Here is a 12,850-nt window from a genome sequence, read left to right as displayed (position 1 = left end):
ACACCAAGTGGCTCCGAGTTGCTTTACGAATTTCTCAGTTTTGTTTAAGATGCTTGGACATGGCTCAACTCTTTCACCGTGTGTGTGTTTAATGAACTAACGTCCACTGACCAAAACGTAAGACAAGCTTGTGTAGGTTCAATACGATCCGTTCTTTTCCTACAAAACATTTTCCGAGTCCTCAGATGGTTGTGTTCTTCAAAAGTTGGGCTCCTCTGTCACTGGTCAGCTCTTTTGTCAGTTTTCACGTTGAAAGACGATTGGGTCTGTTCACCGTCTGTCCTTGTTGTTTCCTGTTTATTTGGTTGACACCCTGTCCTGTTCTCCTGTGGGACGTCTCAGACGGTCCAGCTCGTGGACGCTTGGCTCATTAACCAGTCGATGAGCTGGCCAGCTGCCATTCACGATATCGTTGTCTCTCCCAGCTCTCTGTTCGATTTGGACTCGGTCCTCTTCAGCCAACGCCTCCAGTCTATGGGCACAACTTCCATCAGTCTGTCACAGACTCTCCATCACCATGTCCCACCTCACACTCTGCCTCTTCAACCTCAGGGCCTCGGTAGACGTTCGCTGAATGAGTGGAAAACAGTCGACGAAGATGAACGACGCGTCTCTGCTTCTTTTTCTCACGTCCTGTATTAGTTGGACAGCCGTAGTGCTCTAAACGTGTCTAATCCACTGCTGGTGTTTACACCTGACGGAGTGTTGCTGTTGGTCCAGGCTGGGGTGCGTTTTCTCTCTCTTTGAGCAAGAGCCAAATAAATTCTATCAAAATGTTGGGGTTTGGCTTCAAAACGGAGTGGAGTCACGATGTCGCGGTACGTGTTGCCGTTTTTGTTGTCTGACTCCAACTTTTTGAAAACCGAGCGTTGTTCAGAGTCTAATTGTCGATGGTGTGTGGGGGCGGGAAATCTCACGTACACGTTTGAATATGGCATTGCCTGTTACCCTGTGTGTGTGTGTGTGTGTGTTTACATTTAGCGTTCATGATGGCTATGATGTCAGGGTTTTCCTCATTTTTTTTATTTTTATTTTAATTTTCCCTTTCGTGGAATCCTCAGACTTCTGTCCGATTTAACGAGTTTTCCCAAATGAGCGTATGAACCTGAGAAGGGACTCGGCTCAGGGCTCTTGATCGGCCTCGGCTGGCTGAAGAGAAGAAAACTCCAAACCTGTACTTCTGAACAGAACAACGTGACTCGTGTCTCTTGTGCTGCATCATGCAGACTACACATTTTGTCACGTTAAGAACCCGTTCTACACAAGAGCACTGGAACAACTTGTGATTCAGATGGATGGATTTTGTTTTTTATGCCACGGAAATCAAGTTCACCCCCCACCAGCTTTCATTTTAATGGACCGATGGATGCATGCAGTGGATTTACTGCTTTTTGTTTGAACTCCTCATGCCACCTTTTTGGATTTCAATGTGAAGCCAGTGGAGTGGAACAGTATCTCCTGGCCCCAGGCTTTGAAGCTCACAGAGACTGGACATTTTTTGAGGACGGTCCTCCTGACCCAGACCTGTAATGGATTTGATATTTTGGTACAAAGAGGACAGATGCTACAGATTCAGAACTTTTCATTGACGTGGTCCTAATTTTTTGCCCCTCCCTCATCATGTAGAGACTTGATCGCTCAAAGTAACGAAAAGCATCAATCTTGTGTGTCTGCTAAAGGAAGCGTTCGAGATAAAGTGATATGTACTGATCAGCCACAACAATATGACCAAGAAGAATTAGGTAGCAAGAGAACCCTTTTTTTATTTGGACTTTTTGAAAGTAAAAGACTGATCAAGCGCAAGAATTTAAGTAACTTTTGATAAGATTCAAATTCCCAGAAAACGGCGTCAAAACCAGGAAATGGGCAAAAAAAAGTGGTGAAGGCTCATGGCTGTACGCCGTGATCACCTTGTCATTAAAATAGCTCAATATTAGAGTTCTGGTCCTGATGAGTTTGGGCTGATCAGTGTACTGGCGAGTTAGATTTGTACACTATGGCAGTGGTTCCAACCCTGGTCCCTGAGGAACACCATCCTGCATGTTTTAGTTCGTCCTATGCTCCATCACACTTGATGTGAATGAAAGCCTGATTAACAGGCTTCAGACAAAATTAAGGAAGTAATTAAACCACTGAATCAGGTGTGTTGGAGCAGTGGAACAACTAAAACATGCAGGATGGTGTTCCTCAAGGACTATGGTTGGGAACCACTGCAATGGCCTATTAAACATGGTCCGTTCAAAGGCATCTGAGTTTTATTTTTCAAACAATACTTGTGTAAAACTTCTATAAAGCTTATAATAGCATGTTAAATTCTAAAATATTTTAGAAAATTTGTACAATTTGTCCCTTAGATCTAAATTTAACAAGGTTTCTTTGTGACTGTTGCTAAATTTCCTCCTCAGGTCTCGGATTAAATTGCTTTCACTGCATTGGGCTGAAATTGGCACTGAACACGAACGCAAGGATAATTTGCAAGTAGTTTTTATTTTTTGCTGTTTTAAAGTGATCAAATTTATAACATCGTTCACTGTTACGAAGAAAATTTCTTATAAACCCATTAGCATCGTGCACCACACGTCAACATGAACAATGTAGGAAAATAAAATTGACATCAAAAGCCTTGTAATTTGCTCTAAATCAAAGTAATTCTCCACGAAGGTAAAACCGAGAATGATTACTTTTTAAAAGTTGAACACATTTCTTTCTTTTTTTTTGTAAACTGAGTATTTTAATAATTTCACAACTATGGTTAAGTAGCAAATTATAATGTTTAACTTTAGATTAAACCTGATAAACCCAGTGGGATGGAAAAAATGTGTAACTGCTGGACGCTCTGAATATTAACAAGATAACGAGGGCTAAAATATTCTAACTTTACAAGTTAGGATTCAACAATTTTCACATCAGCAGAATTTTTTTTTTTGGCTCTATGCAAAATCTTGATATAATGGTCAGGTTAGCTTGAGTTAGCATCTGAACAGGCTAACATTTAGCCTGCTTTTATCCAGCCGTAACGAAGTGTGCCTACACGGTAAATTTGAACATGATGTGCTTTTATTGATACAATACATGCTGAACTTTTTGACTTTATAATCTGGGACAGGCTAGTTCTTGCCCATTTCCTGTCTGTGCTAAGCTAACTAGCAGCTAACAGGCAAAAGTGTGGCCTCATTTGTTTTAAACCCTGAAAATATTAAAAAAATAATAAACTGCTTCAAAAGCCAAGTTTCAGCTTTTGGTTCATTTTTAGTTCTAATAGTGAGAAGTCCAGGTTTAGTGTAGCCCTTTTAATTTTTCATGCTAAAGGCCTTTCGTTTTAAAATAAATACCTGCTTTGACTTTTATAATTGGGACAAAAGAAAGTTTTAAAGGTTTTCTTTGTATTGGAAGTTGCACCAATTATTAGTTTGCCAAAAAAGTACAAAGTGACTCACGGAAGAAAGGACCAGTCTGAATAATCCACTGCGCATTGTTGCAACCAAAAATCGAAATAAGTCGTGTGTGCACGTGCACAGCTGTGTATTTTAGAGGTGTGAATCAAAGATGAGGGTCACACACTGAAGACTGACCTGTCCACAGTCTCACACATTGTCCCATTAATGCTGTTTCTGCCCCTCGTTGTCTTGTGAAGAGCAAATCACTTTTTATTATTTTGAATGTAAACACACTGTTGGGTTTTGTTTGCAGATGGCTCTGATTTAAGTTGCTAAACCTACGCGTCATCGAGCACAGACAAATAAAGTAGGCGTTTGGGCTAAAGTTAAGAGTGATATGCAAAATGAAAGTTATTGTGGTTAGGTTGTAAAATGATAAAAAAATAAATAAAGTTTGTCTTTGAAACCTGTTTCACTTTGTGATTACTCCTGTTTAAGTCCTACTGTTGCATGAATTATAATTGATGGTTTATCTGATGAAAGAGCTGCGGGGTCCGGTTCAGTTTGTCCAGATGTCGATGGACATCGCTGCAACAATTAGCTCTATACTGTATACATGTTTTTTTTCTTTTAAACACCTAGAAAAGTCAGTCACTTCAGAGCATTTACTGTGGAGTTTCCATGTGTGCTCATTTTCACTGGTGAACATGTATTTTGTTTAAAAAATAAATCAAGTGGTAATGATTTGTAGTTCCTTCTAGTTCTCAGTATTAGGGTAACGAGAGAGAGAGAAAAGTTACATTTTTACCAATGGTAATGATGTAAAGCTTAGTTTTATAGTCTTTAAATTCATATAAGTTCTACACAGTATATGAGAAAGAATCATGTGTTTTACAATTTTTGGTTAAACTTTATCACTAATTTCGAACAAGATTGGGACATCCATCCAGCCGTTGTCTTCCGCTTATCCGGGGTCGGGTCGCGGGGGTAGGTTGTAGTAGCTGGAGGCCCAGACTTCCCTCTCCCACTTGGGCCAGCTCCTCTGGGGAATCCCTAGATTTATCATGTCCTGGGTCTTCCTCTGGGTCTCCTCCCGGTCTTGCCAGCTTCTGTAACTGAGGATCAGACCGCCAGGGTCCTCGCCCTCGGCCACCACCCATCCCACATTGCACCCCTTTGGCCCCTCCCACAGGTGGTAAGCCCATGGGAAGGGGGACCCATGTCTCCTCTTCGGGCTGTCCCCGGCCGAGCTCCATGGGTGAAGGCCCGGCCACCAGGCGCTTGCCAGCGTGCTGCAACTCCGGGCCTGTCTCCAGAGTGGGGCTCCGGTGACCCACGTCAGGGCGAGGGAACGTTGTTTCCATTAAATTTATTCATCATAGGGGTGTTTGGGCTGCACTTTGTCTGGTCCCTCACCTAGGACCTGTCTGCCTTGGGTGACCCTACTAGAGGCATGAAGCCCCTGACAGCTTAGCTCCTAGGATCATTGGGACACTCAAACCCTCCACCACGGTAAGGTGGCAGCCCAGGGAGGGGAATATTGGGACATTAAATACGATTTGGATTTTTTTTTAAATATGATCAGTATTTTAATCAATTGAAAGGCATCTAAGCCAAATGAGTTCATTATAACTTTAGTTTATGTCATAAAAACCACAACCTTTCACTTGCATGATCACCCTCTGCTGCACCTTGATGACATCAGCATTACACTTGGAGTGCAAAACCATATTTTATTTTATTAATTTACTAGTTTATACAGAAGTCTAAATTGTTGAGCTGAGTCAGCTGATTTTAAACCCAACCTTATGAGAGACCACTTAAAAAAAAAAAACATACATAGACCTCTGTTAATCAGTCTGTTCCTGCCTTTAATGTATTTAACAGGAATTTGATTTAAAAAAATATCTGAAAGTTTCAAACAGGTACAGCTCTTAAAGTTTATTAATTATAATCTTTGCACGCGTAATGAAAAAACTTAAACATTTGAAGATATTTATAACCTTAAACAATTTTTGCTTTAAAATCCTTGTCAGAAACAGCTGATCCCCCACCACCACTTTCAGCCCTACAGATGTGCAGCTTTGTGTGAAGTGTTTTTGTCTCCACCTTGTGGCAGGAGTTCATCATTTCAACAAATTTCCTGCCTTTTTGTTATTCACATTTAATGGACAGAATTTAAGAGTGCAACATGTTGTTAATTATGGCTGCATTTACATCAAAGTCCTTCCATGCTCCGGCTGCCCCAACTCCTGGGTGGCTCTGCGATCTCCTGCTGCCCTGATCTCACAGCTGGCTCTAGAAGATCGCTGCATTTGATTCAAACTATAGATTACGCTAAATAAAGCATAGCTGTCTTTTTATTTTATACCAGTCAAGACTAACCTTAGATTTTCTTCACTCAGTTGTGCATTTGGCATATTTTGAATAATTTGAATTCAAAAATATGATTTCGGTTTAATCCTATTACATGTGACCCAAGATTCAAGTACACGGATATAGCCCATGTTTGTATTGTTCATAAACCAAATCACATAAATTAAAACCACTCCGGAGACAAAGCATTTACACAAACCATAAAAGCAGGAGATGATTAAAGGCCTAGCATTCCTTTAAGAAATGCATATTGCTGCTGCCTTTCACTTTATACGTCTCATTCAAATCTGCCAAATGGTTCAGGTAATATTTTGCTAACATAACATTATCAGCTAGCATGCAGCAAAACCATCTGTTCGCCTTCGTTGCACGGTGAATGTGAGGCAGTATTTTTCATTATTTAGTGTCTTTTTAAGTCTACTTTCTGACACATCGCTGTCAGTCCTGCTGGACCTCTAGGTGTCTGTGAGCTGCTCTCAGGGTGTCCTGCAGGTCTTTGTACTGGGCCAGGGCGCAGGCCTCCTCCAGCGGGGCCCAGCGATAGTCTTGGTGCTCGTCGGACAACATCACCGCCGTCCCCGGGTCTTTCAGCTCGGCCAGCCAGTACAGCACCTCTTTGGGTCTGCCGCGAACCTCATACTGCAGCTTCTTCACAAAACCGTTTAGCACTTGCAGATGCTCCGCCCCTAGCCCCGCCTCTTCTTTGGTTTCTCTCAGGGCAGTAGTTAGGTCGTCCTCACCTGGGTCCACATGACCTGCCAAATGAACATATCGAATGTTAATGGTAATAAAACATTAACCTCTATCTAAACAGAGCTTAGCTCATCCGAGTTGAACTTTTAAACACACCTTTGGGTGGCGTCCAGTGGTGCTGCCCATAAGAAGTCTGCAGGAGGAGATACTCCACATTGCCTGGTGGTGGCACGCTGCCAACAAGGCGGCGAAACACTATGAACCCACAAGCTCGCAGAGCCATCTTCCTGTTCAGCAAATAAGCAAAGAGGACATTTTAATGTGTTTATTGGGACAGTCTGTGCTGACCAGCACCGTTAAAGACGGGGTGTGTTGGACGGCAGGATGCATCGGTGCTGAATGGGAACAGATCATGTCAGTGAAGGCTGCAACTCTCCCAACTGTTGAAGGAAAGCAGATTCAAGATGCCCAACAGCTAACAAGTCATTTTAACAAACGCTGAGCTAAAGTTTGGTGTAGCAGTAGCTGAGTGATCCCAAACACATACCCCCAAGTGTCAAGAGCAGATCTTTGTTTAAAACGTTTGTATGCAACGTGGGTTTTCAAGGAGAGCTGCTTACTGATTCAAGAACGGTTTGAAAATTGCAAACAGAACCTTTAATGTGTTGTTGTTGATGAAAACTCATGCGGATTTAAAGGTGCAAGCTCACATTTATTATAAACCACATCTTAACTGTTTACCTTCCATCTTTAAATGAACACGGGAATAAACGAATATATTTGTGCTTCTATTCACACAACGTTTGTCCAGTGTGTCAGGTCAACTACATAAAACTGTTTATTTTGATCATGAGCACATTTAATATGCAACCAGAAAAGTCAAAATGCTAATTTACTTTCTTGTTTTTGTTGCCTTTCGAGACACTTTTTATTTTAGTCTGTATTTCACAGCATATAAAACAAGTGTATTAGACTGACAACATGTTTAACTTCTGTTAGCTAGCTTGTGCTAAATGTTGCATTTTTAACAGCGTGAACTCGACACATTAATTTCCCACTTTTACTCCGTGTTCATTCTGTTTAACTCCTAGGCCGATATGGTGGAAAAAGTTTGAAACTTACTGTTTGTTTGTAGGAAAAGTACTTTAATTGGGGGAAAGCGGAGCGCTCAGCGGTGCACCGAGAAAATTGTCCGGTTGATCTAAAGACTGACACAAGTAGTTCCACTTTGCTGAGGCTCGATTAACGAGGTGCTTTTCTACCTTTTCCACATCCCTAAAAGTACCTATAATGTTATCATTTTTGGTCCCTTGTACTGGTAATTTTATTAGTGTGAAAGCTTAATGTATCAGCTTCTGTGTGGACTGTACTGTTCCAACAAGGACTGTCTGCTGTTAACCAAAAAGTAATGAGCTTTGGGTGACCTATAAAACATCAAAGCCTTATTGAAGAAGAAGAAGAAGAAGGTCTTCAGGGGTGTCAACAGGGAGGAGCTGAGAACCATTCAGATGGACCTGAAAATCAAGATCAAAGAACTACAGGAGGAAGCAGGAGTGGACTCTCCAGCAGATCAACATGAGGGAGGTCTGGAGTGGTATGAAGACTATCACTGGTTTCAGACCAGCTACTGCAGGAGGAACTGACGGCATGTGGGATATGGCTAACAAATTAAATAATTTCTTCAACAGGTTTACTACAACAGCCCCTGCCCCCCTAATTCTTCTGTGAGCTGTCTACAAACACCACTGCTTCCCCGTCCCCTGCCTCAAAGGGGCATACTGTACCTCAAGTAGCTGTGAGGGCCCCCCATCATTACATCCTCTGGTTCACAAGCCAGAGGATCTCATGGATCTCCCTGACTCTAACCCTCCCCATCCTGCGTTCTCCACAGTGTCCTTCACAACTTACCAGGTTGAAAGATAGCTGAGGAAACTCAACTCGGGCAAAGCGGCAGGCCCTGGCAGTGTAAGCCCCAGGGTTCCTGAAGCCTGTGAGTAAGGCAAGCCATTTTAACATATAATCTGATTCACCACACTTACATTCCAGATATCTGAAATTGACTTATGACTAGACAAATTAGTTATTTAAGATACCTTTAATTATATTTTGACTAGTCAAAATACTTATTTGAGATATCTCTAATTACATTCTGACACCGGTGATCCCCATTTCCATCCAGGGTGTCACTGTGGACATTGTGGAGGAGTATAAATGCCTATGACTGTTCATTGACCATAAACTGGGCTGGGCTAAGATTACTGATGTCCTCTACAAGAAGGGCCAGAGCCGCCTCTATTTTTTGAGGATGTTAAGATCATTTAACATCTGCCGGACTGTGGTGAAAATGTTTTATGAGACTGTGGTGGCCGGTTCTCTCCTGTTTGCTGCTGTGTGCTGGAGCAGTAAACTGAGAGGATGCCACAGTCTCAACAAACTTATCTACAAGGCCACTGACGTGGGGGTGGGGGGTGTAGCCGAACTCGATGACTGCAGTGTCAGACCGGAGGATGCAGTCTACATTACATGGGCAGCTGTGGCTGAGTGGTTAGAGCAGTTGTCCTCCAATGCAAGAGTTGGGGGTTCAAATCCACCAGCAGTCACATGCCAAAGTGTCCCTGGGCAAGACACTGAACCCCTCATTGCCTCCAATGTGTGACCTATCGGTGTATGAATGTGATAAAGCACTGACGGTGGCCCTAAGGTGTAAAGGAACAACATTCGAAAAAACACAACAAAAACAACAAAATCACAATATTTAAAAAAAAAAAAAAAACTACATTTGAAAAAAACAGAATTACATTAAGCCGAAGCGGAAGTGGCCCTTATCACATTAGAAAAAATGGAATTACATTTGAAAAAACGGAATCACATTTGAAAAATAAAGTTAATAAATAATAATAATAATAATAATAATAATAATAAAAATAATAAAGTTAATAATGTAAAAAAAAAAGCTTCCTGTTTGGCTTAATGTCATTCCATTTTTTCAAATGCGATTCCGTTATTTTCAAATGTAATTCTGTTTTTCTAATGTGATTAGAGCCACTTCCACTTCAGCTACATCTGCTATGGCTTAATGTAATTCCGTTTTTTCTAATGTAATTCAGTTTTTTCTAATGTGATTCCGTTTTTTCAAATGTAATTCTGTTTTTTCTAATGTGACTCGGGCCACTTCCACTTCAGCTACTTCTGCTATGGCTTAATGTAGTTCCGTTTTTTCTAATGTGATTCCGTTTTTTCTAATGTGATTCCGTTTTTTCAAATGTGATTCCGTTTTTTCTAATGTGATTCCGTTTTTTTCTAATGTGATTCCGTTTTTTCTAATGTGATTCCGTTTTTTCAAATGTAATTCTGTTTTTTCTAATGTGATTCTGTTTTTTTCTAATGTGATTCCGTTTCTTCTAATGTGATTCTGTTTTTTCTAATGTGATTCCGTTTTTTCTAATGTGATTCCGTTTTTTCTAATGTGATTCTGTTTTTTCTAATGTGATTCTGTTTTTTCTAATATGATTCTGTTTTTTCAAATGTGATTCTGTTTTTTCAAATGTGATTCTGTTTTTTCTAATGTGATTCCGTTTTTTCTAATGTAATTCTGTTTTTTCTAATGTGATTCCGTTTTTTCTAATGTGATTCTGTTTTTACTAATGTAATTCTGTTTTTTCTAATGTGATTCTGTTTTTTCAAATGTAATTCTGTTTTTTTTCTAATGTGATTCCGTTTTTTTAACTGTAATTCTGTTTTTTCTAATGTGATTCTGTTTTTTCAAATGTAATTCTGTTTTTTCAAATGTGATTCTGTTTTTTCTAATGTGATTCCGTTTTTTCTAATGTGATTCTGTTTTTTCTAATGTGATTCCGTTTTTTCTAATGTGATTCTGTTTTTCAAATGTAATTGTTTTTTCAAATGTAATTCTGTTTTTTCTCATGTAATTCTGTTTTTTCTAGTGTGATTCTGTTTTTTCTAATGGAATTCTGTTTTTTCTAGTGTGATTCTGTTTTTTCAAATGTAATTCTGTTTTTTCTAATGTAATTCTGTTTTTTCTAGTGTGATTCTGTTTTTTCTAGTGTGATTCTGTTTTTTCTAGTGTGATTCTGTTTTTTCAAATGTAATTCAGTTTTTTTCTAATGTGATTCTGTTTTTTCAAATGTAATTGTTTTTTCAAATGTAATTCTGTTTTTTCTAGTGTGATTTTGTTTTTTCAAATGTAATTCTGTTTTTTTCTAATGTGATTCTGTTTTTTCTAGTGTGATTCTGTTTTTTCTAGTGTGATTCTGTTTTTTCTAATGTGATTCCGTTTTTTCTAATGTGATTCTGTTTTTTCAAATGTAATTGTTTTTTCAAATGTAATTCTGTTTTTTCAAATGTAATTCTGTTTTTTCTAGTGTGATTCTGTTTTTTCAAACGTAATTCTGTTTTTTCTAATGTGATTCCGTTTTTTCAAATGTAATTCTGTTTTTTCTAATGTGATTATGTTTTTTCTAATGTGATTATGTTTTTTCAAATGTAATTCTGTTTTTTCTAATGTGATTCTGTTTTTCTAATGTGATTCTGTTTTTTCTAATGTGATTCTGTTTTTTCTAATGTGATTCTGGCCACTTCTGTTTCGGCCACTTCTGCTTTGGTTTAATGTAATTCAGTTTTTCAAATGTGATTCCACTTTTTCAAATATTGTTGTGTTTTTTTTGCTTTTTCAGATGTTGTTCATGTACACCTTAGGGCTTCCGTAGATTAGTCTCTTTAGAATGATTTGTTCAGTTAGCTCTGTAGATCTAGTAGAGTGCTGTATGAATGGGTAAAGGAGGACAAAGGTTGTGTTGTAAAGAGCTTTGTGTATCTTGATCAGATAAAAAGGCGTTATATAAGTACAGTCCATTTACCATTTACATGCCATTCTGGACATAGTCACCCATTCTCTCCATGTTGTGCTGGCCAAACACAAGAGACTGTGTAGTGAAACATTGAGAACACCAAAATGTACCACAGAGCGCCACAGCAAGTCATTTCTGTTTGTGGCCATCCAACTACTCCTCCCTGTGAGTGTCAGAGATTTTGGTAACACACTGGATAGCTTACCTTGTCAGCACTATATGCACATATTCATCATTGCACTAGAGCGTCACATACTTCAAATGTATAGAATGTACATATTGTATAAATCCATCCCTTCATCAATTATCCTTACCTGCTTTTTCCTTTTTGGGTTAATGGGGGTCACTGGTGTCCATATCCAGCAGTCACTGTGTGAGAGACGGGGGACACCCTGGACAAGTCTCCAGTCCATCACAGGGACACAGAGACAAACAACTATTCACTCTCTCAGTAGAGACAATTTAGAGTAACCAGTCAGCCTAACATGCATGTTTTTGATCTGTGGGAGGAAACGGGACGACTATCCCGGCCAGGATTCAACCCGCAACCTTCTCCCTGACATGCAACAGCTCTACCAACTGAGCCCCCATGCTACCCTATATATTTAAATTTTCTTATTTAAAAAAATCTTCTTATTATTTCATTCTCACTCAGATGTACTGTATCTGTATTTTGATGTTCTTTGTATGTTTACATTGTTATACCTGTGCACGAAGGAACTGTTAACAACTCAATTTCCTCCTGGGATTAATGAAAGTACAGTACAGTATTCTGATTACTTTGGTTACAAAACACCGCCTGACCATGTGGCAGGTAAGAATTGATACATGAATCAACTTCTTCTTCTTCTTTCGGCTGCTCCCTTCTTCAGGGGTCGCCACAGCGAACTCAGCCGCACGAAGACTCGGCAGTTATTTTTACGCCGGATGTCCTTCCTGACGCAACCACAGACACCGAGCTGCCACAGCCTCTGTGTGGAGCAGAGAGCTGCTATGGAGGAGCAGATGGTGGGGGTTAAGGGCCTTGCTCAAGGGCCCAGAGTGGGACGAATGAGCTTGGGGGCAGGTGTGGGTGCTTCACCTACCACACCCACATTTTTGATGTTGTCGGTACTATGGCTTGAACCGGCGATCTTCCGATCGTAGGCCCACCTTCTCTAACTTCTGCGCCACCACTCCCCTTTGATACAAAAATCAACTAATTAACAGATTTCATGACAGACAGATAAAACATCTACATCACAGACAATAATCTGATTCACCTGCAAATTTTCTCCTCCGCTCTACTTACAAAGAAAATACCTTTTTCCCCACTTCTTCCATTTGCAACAGCTGCTCAGCTGTAACCTGGAGTTTGAGCTGTACCTTTTTCCTACTTAGCTGCAGACTTTCTGTGGCGGGCTGCCCAGAATAGGGGCAGACAGTAGTTTCCATCCCAGCAGCAAACTAACCCACTACCTATTGGAGGTCTCAGCCTACATAAGCATCTGCAGGGTACAATGTGGTCATGAGGGTACGTGATAGCATTTTTCGTGG

At 40.1% G+C, this 12,850-nt stretch overlaps 1 protein-coding gene across 2 annotated transcripts; it reads right to left on the bottom strand.

Moving 5' to 3' along the window:
- Positions 1 to 6,097: 6,097 nt before the first annotated feature.
- nudt2 (nudix (nucleoside diphosphate linked moiety X)-type motif 2) lies at positions 6,098 to 7,627 on the bottom strand. 2 transcript variants are annotated; one of them, XM_037679187.1, is made up of 3 exons: positions 7,569 to 7,627; positions 6,603 to 6,733; positions 6,098 to 6,508 (listed from the first exon to the last, which is right to left on the bottom strand). In XM_037679187.1, the coding sequence occupies exons 2-3, from the start codon at positions 6,727 to 6,729 to the stop codon at positions 6,192 to 6,194; spliced, it is 444 nt and encodes a 147-aa protein (XP_037535115.1). In that variant the 5' UTR covers positions 6,730 to 6,733; positions 7,569 to 7,627; the 3' UTR covers positions 6,098 to 6,191. The 2 variants fall into 2 exon arrangements, with proteins under 2 accessions (XP_037535115.1, XP_037535114.1); XM_037679186.1 differs by having other exon boundaries at positions 6,603 to 6,729; positions 7,569 to 7,576.
- Positions 7,628 to 12,850: the final 5,223 nt, after the last annotated feature.

The sequence above is a fragment of the Nematolebias whitei genome, chromosome 7 (genome assembly GCF_014905685.2).
Source record: "Nematolebias whitei isolate Nwh7 chromosome 7, NemWhi1, whole genome shotgun sequence".
In the NCBI taxonomy this organism is placed as follows: Eukaryota; Metazoa; Chordata; class Actinopteri; order Cyprinodontiformes; family Rivulidae; genus Nematolebias; species Nematolebias whitei.
This window is presented reverse-complemented; position numbering and strand designations above follow the sequence as displayed.

Coding starts and splice junctions, on each gene's coding strand:
- nudt2 (XM_037679187.1), bottom strand. CDS start 6,729: ATGGCTCTGCGAGCTTGTGGGTTCATAGTGTTTCGCCGCCTTGTTGGC. Junction 6,509..6,602: donor CCACTGGACGCCACCCAAAG/GTGTGTTTAAAA, acceptor TTCATTTGGCAG/GTCATGTGGACCCAGGTGAG.